Genomic DNA, 17,711 nt, shown 5'->3' with positions numbered 1-17,711 from the left:
ACTGCCAACAGGACGGACGCGCTGATACAGGCGACCATCAGGAACAAGTTCAAGGATTGCACGGTGCTCACCATCGCCCACAGACTCAACACCATCATGGACTCCGACAGGGTGTTGGTCATGGACGCTGGGAGGATGATGGTGAGCCACGCTGTCAACGCCAATAAATCAAATCAAAATGTCTACCGAATATAATTTTCCTGGTGTAAAATTAAATACTTCATAATCCAATATGGCGGTTTTTTTATTAAAATTATTAGTTTATTATAAATTTAAATTATTTTTTCAATATCCTAGCATAAAAAATACGGATTTTCAAGATGGTGGATGTGCGATCATAATACAAGATGGCGGAATGTTTTTTATTAAAATTACTTGTTTTAGTAATTATAATTTTTTTCCGAATTTCTACATTCGATCAGCTATACTAATAATATTATAAAGCTGAAGAGTTTGTTTGTTTGTTTGTTTGAACGCGCTAATCTCAGGAACCACTGGTCCGATTTGAAAAATTATTTCAGTGTTGGATAGTACATTTATCAAGGAAGGCTATAGGCTATATTATATTATCAATAACATTAGGGATCCTTACTAAAAGTCCAATTTAGAATCAAATGCGTTGGAGGGGGTTAGATACAACATGCAGTACACGTACGAAGTGTGTGTTGACAATGCCGCAGGCGCTAGAAGTTTATTTCCTATTGCCTATTAACATTGTTGCCACGCACTAGATGCCTTAACATTCTTAATTTTCCCATACAAGTAAAAAACACCCGTGTGATATTAACAACGAAGCAATCAGTACCCTCATAAGAGTTCAATTAGTATTTAAATACTTTTTATCACTTTAAATCGCAAACCTATTGTTTTTTTTCCTCTCTCTGTGTTTAATTTGTTTTTTATTGCCTTTTGTTTCAATTATGTATATATTTTACAGACTTGAAACTTCACAGTAATGTTCCTTATGTTACACAGGATGACATTTTCCGAAAATTAGATCCCATGGGTGGTTAAAACCAGGCAACAGTGGGTACTTTGTCTGCATGAGAACAGGATTTTGTATTGTTCATGCCTTCTGCGTCACCATGGCAACAGGCATCGCGCGGCAGTGGCGTACCCACAAAGAGGGGCATGTATAATGAGCGGCGCAAGAGTGATCTGCCTGTAGACTGCCGTAGCGAAGTACGGGTACATCAGTTGTACGTTGCGTGCACGAGTCGGGAAACCATCTGTGCTATTCATTTTCTCTGCGGTACATTATACAGCATTGTAATAAATTTTAACTGAATTTTTTTTATTTACCATTACTGTAAATGGGAGATGTGGCTTAATTTTTTTCCATTAGTATAGCCGTGCGAAGCCGGGTCGGGCAGCTAGTCATTTTATAACGCTACTACAAAATCAATTTCCTCTTTGGTTATACCAATATAAAGTCCGTTAGATAAAGAAGGTTTTGTGAAATTCAATGAGTTTTAATTTTTTTAAGTATGTGTATAATATGTTTGAAAGTTTTTAATGTTTTAACTGTAATGGAAATGTTTTATGATTGTCTCTGAAGATTGAAAAATAGATATCGATTTTTTCTTTTGAATCGTGCAATCGGAATTGTTATAGCTTTTGTGTATTTGACATTATTATTGCTTTTACGGTAAGGCAGTGAAAAGTTGGAAAACACAGAATGTAAAATTTCTCCTGAATGAAGATTTTTTTATATAAATCTTTACAATATATTTTTGTTTCTTTTGAACTGTACCATTGATTCCCATATGTTATCCGTTAACAAATGATAAATTCTGTGTATCTGTGCATAATCATAAACACGCGTATTTGATTAATCATACGACGTGGTGCCTTACTAATTTTCTAAAAGAGGTACGAATGAGTGAAAATGTAGTTGAGAAATTATTAACGTAGTAAATATTTCAGATGTGATTTCGTCGTCTGCGTGTCCAGTTTCATGTGCAGAGAAACGCAATGTATTAACGAGTAGTTACATTAATCACGCCCAATTTTTAACAAAAAAGATTAAATTCGAGCCAATATCACGCCCTTAATAGTCAATTTTTTAGGATATATTGTCACTTAAAGTGCAAAATGTCTTCTTTTTTTTTCAGAAAGTTACAATAAACAGCTACAAAGTCATAGAATCTTTTGATGTTTGGTTGTATTTTTTATTGGATTAGCTGGCGACTTGATTTCTACTCCAGGAAAAAATAAAAAAATATCATGTATAGCAATAATAAAATTATCAAAAATTTGAATTTTCTACATACCAAGCGAGGATATGAATCACAAAAAATAAGTACCTATTTAAAGCGAGGTTGCATACAAGTACCTTTTCCGCCAAATTTCGGGTAGGGATTTGGCCCGATAAATCTCCCTTCCCCCTCGCAACCCTGCTTTGCCCAAGGCATAGAGAGCCTTAAACACGAACCTACCCACCAACACATCTACGAAGGAAACACGCTACCTCATGCCCCGAGGGTAAACCCTTGCCGAACTCTGCCAGAAGGTCGTCGTGTAATCGTCCTCTTTTTGCAATTTTTTATAAATTCTTATTGTTTACCAGGAATATGACCATCCCCACCTGCTGCTTCAAAACGAAGATGGATACTTCTACAAGATGGTTCAGGAGACAGGTCCTGCCACAGCTCAGCAACTTCATCTGATAGCCGCACAGGTAACACTTAGATTTATAATGTCTGTTTGACTGTGTTTTATTTCTCTCATCACTCCTTCACTGATAATCATTTATTGCCCTACACATGTCGCATGTGCAGTAGTCAACATTGGCTTCAAATACAAACAAAATTCCAAGTAAATCATTAAAGCATTTTTTTGGAAATTTATATCATTGTAGTAGGTAATCTACATATTATAAAACTGTAACAGAAGTGTGTCTGTCAGTTTGCCTTTTGGTTTATTCGATCATCACACAAAATCTACTGTACCGATTTTTATGAAACGTTTCGTGTTTAAAAACTTATGATTAGACTTAAAAACTTGTGTGTATTTTATCTCGCTACGATGACGTAGTGAGAAAAGATTAGGAGGAAAATGTGTTGGAACAAACATAGCTTCAAAGATATTTAACATTTTTTTGGTTCTCTTAAGCATTACGAACGCTTTCAAGCTAAAAGTTGCTGTCCAATAATACGTCAATACCCAAATAACCTGAAACATTTTAAAACACATATTATAACAATAAGTATATGTATGTATATCTATTTTTGCTTAAACGACAGAAATCAGTCAGAAATATTCTAGAAACAAACCTTAATCCTATTGACTGATTAACTATTTAAAATGTAACATTAAAAAAAATTATAAAATTCTTCGAGATGGCGTCGAATATACGTAGGCTAACATTTTCTTGCATTTTATGTACTTGACAATATATAGTATCAATTTACTTTAAAAAAAATATATTTAAATAAATTTTTTTTTAAATTGGGCAATATCTATCAGCAATACCTTGAAATTGCGCAAGCAAAGTAGGGGTTTATTAGATAGTATTTCATAATATTTCATAAAACTGATTAATTTATATAAACTAACATTAATTTAAACTGATTTAAAACATTTTCTCGGTTTATTAAAACAAATCTTCCCATTTAACACATTGCAAGAAATGAATTGGTTGTTTTATCATAACTGATAAGCTAGCAAAGTGTTTTTAAAACACTTGCAGCAACATCAATCATGCCATAAGATGCAAGGTTAAATTTGAATTTCCCGCCACTTTTACAGATTATTGCAGTTCATTTTTAAAGCTATAATCATAATTCAGTTGTTGATTTAACGTGTAATTTTACTAACGCGGATCTAAATATAATGTGGAAGTACTTGGTAGTACTCAGCTATTTTTTTATTATTTCAAGGTAACATTTCCCTATATTTGTTTTATGACTGCTACGATTAGGTAAGAGCCATCCTTACTTTCTATATATTTTATCATTTGCTCTTTATTTTGTTCTATTTTATTACTTCTGATCGATTTATTTCCTTTAAATTTTAACCATCTATAAATTGGCGTGGCTTACACTAGACAACACGGTGTTTCGTGTAATAATCTCGAAGTGAATCTGCCAACAGTTGGATTAATTTAAATTTAAATTAGTATTTAAGTTACCTGTGCGAGCAATTCATACATTTGTATCTGAAAAAATTAAACCTAAACGAAAATTTTCAAATGCACAAAATATAAGTAAATAAGATTTAATATTTCGGCTATATTAAAAATTAAATTTTTACGTTGGTTACTATGAATAAAAGAAGATTGACATAGCTGAATACGCGTGAGAATAGGGATACGTAATTGCATTATGGAGCTCTAAGCTCAGCTGAAACGATATGTATGTGTACTAAAATTTTTACATTGTCTTATATATTATCTTATTTACATTTATTAATTTAACATTTATAGTTTTAATTTATTCCAAAAAAATAATGTAAGAAGCAGGTACGTTTCTGCAATTGTCTCTTCATTATCAGTTAGAGTAATTTGAAACATGAAACAATACAAATAATGGCTGTTAGAAGTTCAATTATGTAGTATTTTTTTTCTAAATTAAAAGTAGTGTGAACCTTTTAGATTATGGAAGTTGATTACTAATAGTATAGTTTATAGTCTCAGGTAGTTTATTAAACCTTTAACTATGTGTTACGTTAAAAATTCCAATACATTCTAGTTAAATTAGGATAGCTGGTCATTTTAATAAGTGTGTGTAATTGTTTTATTTTACAGAAATACGAGTCACTTAAAAGTCAAGAAGGCTCAAACCGGCGAGAAGAAATAGTCACAAAACTTTAATGCAATGTTAGTTGTTTGTATGTATATTTGTGTTTTTATATAAAATTTAATGTCCATTAAAATAGTTTTTATAAAAGGTATTGCGTTTTAGTTTACAAATTCCCAAACCTCCGAAGATGACATGTAATTAAAAAAATTACTTCCTCCAACTTCTCAAAGCTATTACTATCCACTGATCGTAATATATATACATATATACATATATATATATATATATATATATATATATATATACATACATACATACATACATTTTTTGTTCCGAATGTTAAAGACTCAAAATACTCACCACAAATGCTTGAACTCATATTCGCCATGCTCTATTTTGCCCAGTATTCTGTAGGCACTGGAAGCCAAAACCAAAATGGTTTGAACATGATTACAAATCTATGATAAGAAATGGAGACATAAAGAAGCAAGCATTTAAAAAAATTATCTAAAATCATATTAGACTGCAACAAGGTATACCCGCACCAGCGCAGAGGTTTTTTCCTTGTGATTGGCGGCCGTTTGCTAGAGAATTCATTACCTTATTCGACCGAGCCACTCAGGACACTTTTGCTCCCGCACTGAATAACTGTGATTGGTGTTGTAACAATATAGGACATGTACATGAAAGAAGCTCACCCAACCACGAAACACAGATGATACTACAGTTTTTATTAACTTCCAGCTAGTCTCGGGATTGTTTCGCAAAAATGTGCTTCCCGTAGGGATATGAAGGGACACCTGTATTGCATGAATACATTTCGTGTCAAGGTATTTCACAAAACACTGTAGCTTTTTCTAATAGTTATTGGCTGTGGTCGCGGAATTTTTTTTCTCCCGCACTTGACAGGGCCAATCAGAATGTGGGTACTGTACTGCTGCACGCTCATAATTCGTCATTACTGTAATAAAAAAAGGCTGCAATTTTTTGTGAAATACCATGAGACAAACTGTATTCGCGAAATACAGGTGTCCCTAGTGATATATCCTGGGAAAATTAGACTGTTATATAGGCTTCGATGAGTTTTGCCCATATTTAAATTATCGCTTTTCTTATTAATTCATATCGCAGACGATTCAGGAAATGAGTAAAAACGTACTGCAGTACACCACGTCCGTTATTCGCTCAAATATATATTAGCATTGTGAAACAATGTTACTTCCAACTAGAGACCCGGAAATTTGGGGGATTATTTTAGTCGCAAGGTAGACTGCAAACACGTATACCTTTGCATTTATTTGACGACTGGATCACAATTATTTTGACACTTCACTCTGCGACCGTGGTCCAGTCAAATACTAGCCAGCAGTAGTGTGACCGAATGACGTTAGATCAACTGAAAGGAACGGGAGGTACTAAAGTAAGCAACACCAACACCATATGGATAGAGTAGGCATATGAATGTGAATTTTAGCCGTAGACCAAATGAATCCACGAAATTTTCGGGTCTCTACTTTCCAACCATATGAATAAGATGAAGTTATGCTGTGGATTGTGGACTAGCATGAAACATTTCTAACCATTTCTATACATATTTTGAAGAGTGCACCCTTCAGTAAGCCATATATTTATTTTGAGGTCTCCAGATTTACCTGTAAATTTAGGACATTTTTAATTTAGCATAATTATAACTTTCAACAAAGTGTTTAAACTGTGCTTGCCAAGTTTTATTTTCCATAGCTTCGTGTTGACTCCAGCTCGAAATCGTCTGGAATTCGACTCTAAGCTCACTGCTCTTGAGTTGGAGCGGTGACTGGGGGCACTGCAGCGGGGAAGGAAGGACGATTGCCTTGGGAAATGTCCATCGACCAACATCAACGTCAGCCACGTTTCCTCCCTTGCACTTGTGAGATGGTGGGGACATGGTGCGACGGCACCTTCGAGAAGTGCGTCACACGCTTTGCACGTTCCTTCTTGCGCTTCTTCGCCCCGTTACGAGCCGTGATTCTCGTTACTACTTTGGACTAGAACATTGTTACAACATTTCACCTTACATTTACTCATAATAATGGTTACAAAATATCCAGGTTACCAGAAAAAACAATTCTATACTTTTACAAAATATGCCTTTGGAAGCCAGTTGCCAAGAAATAGTTTGTAATACTACAAGAAGGATATTACAAATTTGTACAGAATATGGTTATGGTAATTTTTGCATAGCTATATTAAATGGCATTTTCGAGATAATGTTGATTATTTCTTACGAATATTTGCGCATAATTTGATATTTTTATCCATGATTTATTCAAGCATAAAATTTTTAAACCATAGAAAAGATAATAAAATATTCAATAGTTTGACATTATTTTGTTTTATTATGCTTATTAATGTGCGCAGTTAATTGCCATTCTGGGAATAGATTTTAAATAAATTTAATTACTGCAAGTACTGAACATCACAAAACCGAACCCAGTATTACTGCGAACATTTGTTTTTAGTGATGCGGTTGCATTTACGTAAACGTACAAATTTATAAATATCTGTTTACAGGAAGAAGTCAAAATTATTAAATTTATTACATTTATTAAAATGTATATTCGTGAATTTAAGGACATATTCACAAATTTACGAACTCTCAGTCTACCTAAAGTCAACATGAGCTCACAAAAATCGTCTGAAGTATTTACAATATAGTTAAAAGGAAGTTTAGTCTACAACCTAAACACTTTTCTTTTTTCTCCACGTTGTTTTTCCTCTTAATTTACAACGATACACAGACTTAGGAAGTTTCTACGAAGATCCAGGCGAATCCCGCGTTGAAAAGTCCGCAAATTTAGCACAACTTCCAGTAAAATTTGCATAACTCACTATAGTGAGACTCTTTGAGCAACATTTTTTTTTAGGGATTGGTAATATTTAATCAAACATTTAAACAAAATTAGAAACCCAAGTTATTTTTTTGTCACATACACAGTGGAATTCTCGAATAAATTTATCCTTTAAACTAATGTAATTTGATTATTTGTAATTAGGTAAGAATTTTGCTTGGCGGTTAAGCATTTGTTGTAATCAAAACATGATGAATGAATTTTACAATGAATACAATAATTTTTTTTATTAATAGGTACATTTTCCCTACAAGTTCACATCGTAGCACGATTACTGGGATTATTAATTATTTGAGTTTTGTGTGTTTGTTTGTCGAAGAAAATTAGTAAAAAAAAAAAAAAAAACACTTGTTGAAAAAAAATATTTATTTAAAAAAAATTTTTTTTTTCTGATTTCGTGCATTTCGGTCAACTTAAACATTAAGCATATCGGCGTTGATAGCGGGGCTTTAACGTAAGAGCCAGCAACTGAAGGTAATTTGCCGAACGAAGGGCTTTTTGTTCATTCGACGAGACACCGTACACTGCGGCGGTCGTTTCCGCGTGTTCTGGGTGATTCTTGCACGTTGAGTTGATGTCGACGAGGGACGACGGGTGGTAGGGGGTGCTGGGGTAAGGGAGGGAAGGAGGGGGCAGTCCGCCCTACCCTTCCAAGGCCCTCTCGGCGCTGACGAGCGCCAGTACGCCCTTCTGCACGACCTCGACGGCCTGGAACTCGGTGACGCCGAGCCGCCGCTTGTTGGACACGTCGTAGACGCCGCCCTCCGCCTTGGTGTGCTCGCCGCGGGTCCCGCGCACCTGCGGGCGTCACGTGACTTCCCTTTGCAGGGGCGACAACCCCCTAGAATAACACTCTCTGCACCATCCCCTAAAACAGTGGGTGTCTGCACTTATGCACGCGCGTTAGTAATTATATTTACTCGACATAACAACAAACTAACTTTCATTTTGTATGCGAATAATTAATAGAAATAAATAAATAAAAGGACTAGAGTGGTTTTATAAATACGGTCGGTAAAGTATAAAATCAATCAAATTAAATAATTTAATAACTTATAACGATTCAATGTTAGTTTAAACTCGTGTACATTATTAATTATTTAATTAAGTAAAATAATCTAGATAAATTTTAATTAATAATGAAAATCCATAGGCTAAATATGCTGAATGTTTATTCTAATTTATTAATTTAGATTATTTTTTAAATAATAATGAAAATAAATTATACATAAGGGAACTTAGCCTCATAGTCATTTATATAAATACACTTGAAAATATACTTGAAAAAGTTTATTAACACATCTTCTATAACAAATATTAACAATAAAAACTTTATTTACATTATATTTACCATTATTAAATGTCAATCACTAAAGTATAAGATTTAAAAGTACATATAAAATTATTATTTGTATGTAGCTTTTTTTTTTTATAATTTTTCTTTTATTTTTCGTCCTGTGAAAATTTTGTTGCAATGCTGCGCGCGATCGTAAAAATTTCCTCACATTATTTTTTACATAACGTACCTAAAGAAGTATAACTTAAAAAAAAAATTACTTATCTAAGACTTTGAATCTGATAATTTCTAACTAGTTGGTCCAGGGGTTCTAAAGAAGGAATTTTTTTAATTAATTAAAAACATGAATGGCGCAACTTGCTTTGTGTTGTCCGAGTACCTCCAATAAGAGTCAATTGTAAACCGTTCCCTGAATAGCTTTCCAGTATTAACTGCGCACATAACCATTATGATACAAACAAATAAAGTCAAATTTTTGAGTATTCAACTATATTTTCCATGATTTTAAAAAAAATATTGTTGTACTAAATACTCAGTAGCATCTCCAAAAAACCTTATTTCATGTGTGCAAAAAGTACAGAAAATTATTTCCCTGTGCACTTGGAAGAAATACGTGTGTTGTTGCTAGTTTTTGAATGGTTAGTGTTGTGGGGGTTCTTGTTGAAAGTAAGAGACCGCTGTACCCTGCCGAAGAGTGCAGTCACGCACGGGGACGCACCACAACGCCGTAGTAATACCACAACGCCGAACGTACAATAACGCCGAATACCATAACGCCGAATGCCAAATTGACTACAACGCCGACAGCTAGAAAACTGCTGTGTACCACAACGCCGAAGTACATTAACGCCCAAAAATGTCATTGCAGGACTGCCACAAAGGTTAGGTTAGGTGAGGTAAGGTAAGGTTATGTTAGGTTAGGCTAGGCTAGGTTAGGCTAGCCTAGGTTAGGTTAGTTTGTGGTACATTTTTCGGCGTTACTGTATTTCGGCGTTGTGGTAAACAGCAGTTTTCTAGCTGTCGGAGTTGCGGTCAATTTGGTATTCGGCGTTATTGTACGTTCGGCGTTGTGGTATTTCGGCGTTATGGTATTCGGCGTCAGGGGCGTAGCCAGGGGGGGGGGGTTAGGGGTTCAACCCCCCCCCCCTTAGCACCAAATCTTTAATTAATTTCTTATTCATCACTCAAACAAATTTCATATTAAAATTAATAAAATTTTTACCATTACAATATTTAAATTTAAGTACCGAAAACAGCTAAAATAACACTATTTTACACCTTAAAATCCAAATTTTCCCGGGGGAGGACCCCCGGACCCAGTGGCGTGTCCAGGATTTTGCTCTGGGGGGGAGGGGGGGTTAGGCAGAAGGCTAGGGCCTTTCCGGGGGGGTCTAGGGGGTATGGAATACCCCAAAGCTTGGCGGGGGGTCCGGGGGTCCTACCCCGGGAAAATTTTGAAAAATATGTTTTCAATATTGCTGATTTAGGCTATCTAAAAATACTGGCCGTAACTTCATAAAAGTCAGTTTTATGAATTTAATGTTAAAATATTTTTAGCCATTGGAGGGGGGGGTCCGGTCCCGCTCGTCCCCCCGTCCCCCCTAGGCACGCCCCTGCCCGGACCCCCCGCTTTAATACGGGAGGGGGGGGGCGGCCATGCTTCTTAACAACCCCCCATACACAAATCCTGGCTACGCCACTGTTCGGCGCTGTGGTGCCGACCCGCCACGCACCTGCAGGTCGTGTTCGGTCGCCACCTGCTCGAGCCGCGCGCGGTCGGCCGCCAGTCTGGGCAGCCTCACGTGCACGGACGCGCGCAGCCCCGTGCCCAGGTTCGTGGGGCAGAACGTGACGTAGCCGAGGCGCGGGTGGCGCGCGAACCCCAGCGAGCCCCCGATGGTGTCCACGGCGGCCGCCAGGCGGCGGTACACCTGCCGGAACACCGCCCCTGCGTCCACACCTCCAGCCCGGGCACCGACTTGGTGCTTCCTGCTACCGCTTCCGTGCAACTGGCTGAACGGTGTCGCGCCTTTACAACATTTCCTTTTGTCTCCTCAAGAGGACATTTGCCCAGGCATCGATGGAGCGGTTAACCTGCTGACGTCTGCACGTCCTTCATCCGTGCCCTGGTGGATCAGACTTGGTGGGTTCTTCTCTGACGTCCACACAACTCGCCAGATATTGGTTTTATCTGCCATTGACCACACTTCATTCTGCATACATATGCCAGGAGCATAAGCAGAATTTCCTTTTTTTTTTTTTTTATTTTGCTCCAAGTTTGCTTTCGTATTCTTTACATTTGTTTGGTGAAAATGATTACATAGGTACTTAGATGTTTGGATGAAATGACGCCTGATTTCGCTTCTCACGTTTGTCGAAAAGCGCGCGTTCTACAGAAAGAATTAAAACCTATAATCTCCTCAACTTCGTGATTATTACGCCAGATTTATAAACCACTCAATAAATCCATTAACGCTAGGAACGCAAGACGCAAAACGTTCAATTAATGACGTTTTCAAATATCCTTTTATAAACTGTGTAAGCTGCAACAATGCAACGCGAGCATCGCCCAACTTTCAACTTCTTGCGTTTTTGGCTTGCGTTTACACCTCTTATATTTAAAGTTAGGTGTTCCAAAAACTTTCAAAAGGCTCAGACATTTTGTGCATAAAATACCACGGAATTTGTTATTATATACGCCTAAATCACGTTTACACTTGCTAAATTTTCGCACAGTGAAAGAAAATATCACCTTTCAATCAAAATAATGATAATTTCATATGTTTTATGATAAAATTGAAAGAAGCCTGGGAAGAATTTTTTCTATCGTACAATTTCAAGTGGTAAGGTTGGTGGCGTTTTCGTTATTCGTTCTATATTATAAATGATTGTGATTTTCTTGTCTTGGATGCGTATTGTGTTATTATGTCATTGCTTTTATTGCGTAATTTATAAATCCTGTTTAATGGCCACTTCCACCATTCTGCTCTTTGATCCCCGATCCAATGATCTTAGCCCAAGAATGATCTAGGGATCAACCCTCTAAACGCTGCGCCAACACATACTCGGACTGCACGAACTTCATTCGTGTGAGCTGTAGTTCATACATTTCCATTCTGCGACAACAGGCAGCAGCATTGTCGAAAAAATGTTAGGTGCATTTCTATTGGCGGGCTGGAACGATTTTAAATACTACAATCGTTTGTGACACGGCAAGCAAATGGTTAATGCAATAGCCAGAAGATAGCAGCACATACGGTTGCTGCTTCATTATTTTTTTAATAATGACAGAAAAAGCATACTGGTATTTAAAAAAAATACAAAACGAAGCAGTCAGAAATAAGAATACTTTTGACTAAAAAAAAACTTTTTTTAAAATGGAATGTAATCATGACGAAATAAAATATTTAAACGTTAAAATAAAATAACAAGCATTTCATAGATCTAAATTTAAAATTTGGGTGCCTCTTTTCACGTTAAAATTGGTTGTAATGCTAAAATAAGTAAAAAAAAATGTATACGTGTAGAAGTCGCCAGCCCAGGTTAAAATTTATAATACGGTTTTGAGGTAGTTGATTAATTCACCGCCGCAATCGCCACCATCTCTATGGCATCGACTTGTGGTGGTCCCTAGCGGACAAGTGTCGAACTCTTAAAACACCCCTTCCCCCTCCCGTTGAACGACCTTGAGCTGCAGTGAATGATAGTTGGGTTGGTGCGGGGAATGACAGCGGGCGACAGTGCTGCGCTCTAACGTGTAAATAACAACTAAGACGATACAGGGCGTTACGGCAGCGCACTGCAGCGGTGAAGTTCCCAAGCTGCTCATCATACACTTCTGAAAAATGTAGAGTAAATCCTATCCACTCGCGACTTCTATATAGTATATATATTCAATGATACGTGTAACAGAAAATATGGTCAAAACACAAGCCTGAACTCCAATGGTGCAACTGGCCATTACGCATAATTAGTGTTGAGATGGGAATGGAGCATTGACTAAATGAGTGACTGAGGAAGAAACAGGGGTAGTTTCCTGGAGTGGGTGCTTTTCTGAGAAAATAAATTTAAAATTTTTTTTTTTTTCAAGCATTGTTAATTGTGCCTTAATTTTTACTCAAAACGGCGTTGTTCAGATCATTCTGGATTGGGAAATCATCGAACGTCGCTGACATAACCTAATTTCACTTGCGTAACGTTCACATAAACACTCAGAAAAATAAACCACGTTTTTTAAAAGAAATAAACAAATATTGAAAACAGAGTGTTTTTAAAAGTTGGTAGGTGCCTCGAAAGTTATAAGAACAATAAAAAAAATAATTTCTGGGACATTTTCTCACGAAAAAATCGCATACCTACTATAAACAAAACTGACCGAAACAGTATAACCGTGAGAAAACTACGAAGGCTGCTGGTCTGGTTTGACATCGCGGGACCGACCTGCCCCAAGTCGCCTCCCGGCTGCATGGATATGATGCGGAGGTGGTCCTCCTCGTTGCACCACACCAGGAACGTGCAGTCGGAGTTGAGGAAGATGCCCCTGCCGCGCGGCCAGAACCGGCAGGCGTTCGCGGCTGCCTGGAACCTGTCGCCCTCCTTGAAGCGCAAGTGCCTGTTGACGAGCTCTTTCCGCCGCGCCTTGCCGATGGTCGACAGCGACATGTACTCGCCCTGGAGCTCGCCCTCCAGCGTGCTCAGGGTGACCGCCACCTGGCCCTCCACGTCCAGGTAGTCCTGCGCCGTCATGCGCGGGTTCAGCGGGAAGCCGTCGACGGACCGGCCCACGCGCACCCTCGTCGACACCACGTACTTCCCCTCGGGGTCCAGGTCCCCGATGGCGTTCAGGTTGCCCCAGCTCTTGGCCGGGTGCACGCTCCTGCTCGAGAAGCCCTGGTGGTAGTCCCCGATGATCGGGTCGAACAGCTCGGCGAACACCGTCAGCGACTCCGCGTCGGCGACGTAGACGCCGACCACCGAGTCGGGGTTCATCAGTCCCGAGCGCGCCACGTCCAGCAGGGTCGCCCCGAGGCCCGTCCTCCGCGTCTTCAGCAGCTCGAACAGCTGCCTCGTCAGGTGCTTCTTCAGCAGGGACTTCGAGTCGGTCTTCTCGAATTTGTTGAACATACTGTCCAGGTCCGGCGGCTCTTTGCTCAGCAACCCGCCCATGGCGCCGTCGCTTGCTGGAGGACTCGGTAAACACACCCACTCACTAATTACTGACGTCCGGAAATCCTCCAGTTGCAAGTGTTAAATTTGTAGGCACTCGCTCTAAGCATGAAACAATTGGGGGGAAAAAGACACGATATACACATATAACAGGCATAGAGAACATAACAGCTGCAATAATATAGATCTTCATAATAGTTGTAAATTATTTACGATATCTCGAAAACACAACGAGAAATGAAACTGGCGAAAACCATCGCAGTTATATTGATAAAATAATTTTTATTATTGATTTTAGCCTATACTTTCTTAGGCGCGATGAAGATGAAATTTTAGTCTGCAACGAAACGCGCGTGTGCGTTTTGTCCAATTATACAACTTAGCACGTGGTTTATTTTCAAACTAATGAAAAAAAGTTAATGTAACAAACCAATAATTGAAAAGCATATGCTCGTATATATTTTATACAGAAATAAAAATTTCAAATACTCGTACATAGATTATTTATGCTGAAAACAATAAAAAAGGTTCTGTTATTTATTTTTCTTCAGGTTTGCTTTGCCGACAAAATTGTGTAAGGACATAAATGATGTTAATGATAATGGTTAATAAAATGGTGAACGCTGCGATAAATTTTCCTTTTGATGTTAACTTTATGCTTAAGTTTAATTCTAAAACATGCCAAAGAATAATTACATCTAACGAGCTTAAATAATTACACGAAACTAAATGTTTAATGTTATATATAAAATTAGCCCAGAAAATTGAGTTACATTTGTGTTTAGTAGCATAACCACACTACTTAAGTGTATATTTTACTGTTACGATTTATCACTACATAGTATAAAACAAAGTCGTTTCCCGCTGTCTGTCCCTATGTATGCTTAGATCTTTAAAACTACGCAACGGATTTTGATGCGTTTTTTTTTTTAATTTTAATAGATAGAATAATTCAATATATGTATAAAACAAGCATAATATAATAGAGTAAAATGATAATTTTAGAGGTTTCTAATGTGATTTCGTAAATAAACACATTTTTTTGCGCTTACATTGCAAACGCTGGCTGAACCCTACGAGATAGATCAAAATAATGTACTACAGTATTGTACACCTTAAAAAGGTCCACAAAAAAGTCCACGATGGTATATGTCTATCTCTTAGGGATAAACCACAATAACCATTTTTTCCCCTTTACTTTTTACGAGAAATAATGGCTTATTTACGAAGCGATTTTAATCAATACAGCATTGATCCTTATCCAATTAAGTACCTTAAATACATTGTGCATTTAATATAGATCAATATGGCCCTTTGCAGCGTATACAGCGTGTAATTTTAATGAATATTTCCGAAGATATTACAGATTTAAAATGCAGGGACATAACGGTTGCGGCGGTACCGGCCGGGGGGCCGGCGGCGCGTGCCTATAAATAGCGTTTTTATCTACGTTGTATATAAAGACATTCTGTACTATATATAGTATCAGCATTGCACTCGTGCGAAGCCGGGGCGGGTCGCTAGTTAAAAGGAAAATAATAAATCGTCGTGGGATAACTACTGGGTTCGGGGATGCTGTCACAACTTAGAAACACACAACTTAGAAACACATAACTTATAAACACACAAGATAGAATCTTCTAAGTTATGCCTGACCTAAGTTGTGTGTTTCTAAGTTATGATAGTTCTAAGTTATGTGGTTCGGCGTTGTATGTTTCTAAGTTATGACAGTTCTAAGTTGTGTGTCTCTAAGTTATGTGTGGTTCCCCTGGGTTCCTAAAGGATAGCTCAATTAAAGATTTTATTACTACACAGTTTTATTGATTTACGATATTTACATCACTAACAAATAATCTTCTAAAAATGCCTAATAATCAAGTACACTTTAAAAATGTTGCTTCCCCAGTCACTCCGTTTTTACACACCACACACCTCGCTGGGCCGCACCTCTGGCGCAACTCTCGCCGCAGCACCCCTCGTGGACCTCCGTCGCGGGACTCCGTCGCGGGACTCCGTCGCCGCACTCTGCCGCCGCCGTCGCACTTCCCTTCGCCGAGGCCCACTGGACGCTTCGCTCGGAACTTCGCTCGGGACTCTCGTCGCACCCGCGGTACTCTCGCTCGGAAAACTCCATCAGCACGCGTCGGCGGCTCGCGCGACAGCTGTAAGGTGTCAGTTAACGGGCGCCGAGACAGAGCGTCACGCGGGGAGCTTGTGATGGAGGAGAGGGGGGAAAGCGGCGACCCTTGTAATCTATCAGACGCGCGCGACACGTCTCACATTGCGGCGGCCACATGACGTCAGTGGCCGTGCGGGGTCGCCAGCCAGCTCTGCACCTGCGCGCCGCGGCCCTGCTCACGTTTCGTAACATTACTAAGGTTTACATTATGCCTAGTAAATGGTACGATACCTACCCTTCATCAAGATCCGAAACATTTTACGAGTTACTATTATAATAATTAGATAACCCGCGGCAACATTTACTCGGAGCGAGCTGGCACCTTGTAACTGCTTCGTCGTACCCCTAATGGGTGGCGCCTCCGACACAGCGACTGTAGTGTTTGCCTGTAACTCGCGATGTGTCGTCACAACAACTTTCCACAGCTAGTCTTTACTCGTACCCTCGTTCGTCTTCCTTGCTGTTACGTCCACGTCGATTTACGTCCAAGTCCGGTAATGTCTGTGGCGCCAAAAGACCGACACCTTCGTCACTGCCAACTGCACTTAGGTACTGCTTCTTGACCACTGAACCCAATCACCTCGTCTTTTCATAGGTGCACCAACGACTATCACTCGCTAGTAGGGACACAAGAACCCTTACGTACGCATACATGCATACGTAAGCCTTACATTTATACTCCGTAACGTACCCTTCGGCGACTACCTTGGATACTGACTTAAACAAGGAGTATGCATACCTATGCTTAGTTCTGGATTATCATGGGCAGCTTAGTGACGACGGACAGCGTGGCAGTGAGGGAGTCTGGTCTTCTTCACAACGCCAAATGCTTCCTCCACGCCGAATAATACAGAATGTCCATAAACGAATGTCCCAATTTTAATGGTATATTAATGTCTAATTTAGACAATTCACAACAAAATCATACATAAAATTGAAGATTAACTATGGATCAATATGTGCACCTTTAGTTATACGGGACACATCCATCGTAAAGTCCAATTCTTCCCACACTTTGGTTAATAAGTCTTAAATTATGTGCCTCAACTCTGGCAAATCAGTAGGTAGCGGCGGAACATAGACACGATCTTTTACAAAGTCCCAAAGGAAACAATATCATGGCATTATGTCAGCTGGGTGAATGTGGAGGCCAGCGAAAACGATCTCTGCCGTCTCGACCATTACGACCAATCTAACAGTCAGCGACTTCGACGTTCAACCACTCTCGTACAAAGAGATTCCAATGGGGAGGGGCGCCATCCTGAAATTTAAGATTTACTCTTAGCAAATTGCAGTACACAAAATGCTTTGCGCTCAGGAGTCACCATTTTGCAAAGTTGGCGCTGCAAGCGGGAAAACAACAAAGACGTACTCGCGCTTGCGCTAATCTAAAACGGTTTTAGTTAATTTTTGTGACCTTTAACAAAAACTCTACAACG

General features: G+C 38.7%; 2 protein-coding genes across 3 annotated transcripts in view; one reads left to right on the top strand and one right to left on the bottom strand.

Annotated features, from left to right (window-relative positions):
* The window catches only part of LOC134531879 (ATP-binding cassette sub-family C member 4-like), a 108,214-nt gene extending 103,325 nt beyond the window's left edge, over nt 1-4,889 (top strand). For both annotated transcript variants that reach the window (XM_063367889.1, XM_063367888.1), the window contains 3 exons: nt 12-141; nt 2,570-2,680; nt 4,748-4,889. In XM_063367889.1, coding sequence (XP_063223959.1) covers nt 12-141; nt 2,570-2,680; nt 4,748-4,813 — 307 coding nt within the window. In that variant the 3' untranslated portion in view covers nt 4,814-4,889. The remainder of the gene's footprint in view (nt 1-11; nt 142-2,569; nt 2,681-4,747) is intronic.
* A 2,937-nt stretch (nt 4,890-7,826) lies between these two features.
* Nucleotides 7,827-14,259, bottom strand: LOC134531880 (arginine kinase-like). Its single transcript, XM_063367890.1, has 3 exons — nt 13,368-14,259; nt 10,661-10,858; nt 7,827-8,428 (listed from the first exon to the last, which is right to left on the bottom strand). Exons 1-3 carry the CDS (start codon nt 14,091-14,093, stop codon nt 8,273-8,275), a joined length of 1,080 nt encoding a protein of 359 aa, XP_063223960.1. The 5' UTR covers nt 14,094-14,259; the 3' UTR covers nt 7,827-8,272.
* Between the last annotated feature and the right edge of the window lie 3,452 nt (nt 14,260-17,711).

This window comes from Bacillus rossius, chromosome 5 (assembly GCF_032445375.1).
Source record: "Bacillus rossius redtenbacheri isolate Brsri chromosome 5, Brsri_v3, whole genome shotgun sequence".
In the NCBI taxonomy this organism is placed as follows: domain Eukaryota; kingdom Metazoa; phylum Arthropoda; class Insecta; order Phasmatodea; family Bacillidae; genus Bacillus; species Bacillus rossius.
The sequence above is the reverse complement of the archived record's forward strand: the minus strand, read 5'-3'. Positions and strand labels throughout refer to the sequence as shown.

Bases quoted from the DNA above. Each gene is read 5' to 3' on its own strand.
- LOC134531880 (XM_063367890.1), bottom strand. From the start codon at position 14,093: ATGGGCGGGTTGCTGAGCAAAGAGCCGCCGGACCTGGACAGTATGTTC. The intron at 10,859-13,367 runs GTCGGTCCCGCG...GTGTTCCGGCAG, and splicing joins CGGGAGGCGACTTGGGGCAG to GTGTACCGCCGCCTGGCGGC. The intron at 8,429-10,660 runs GTGCGTGGCGGG...TGACGCCCGCAG, and splicing joins CGACCGAACACGACCTGCAG to GTGCGCGGGACCCGCGGCGA.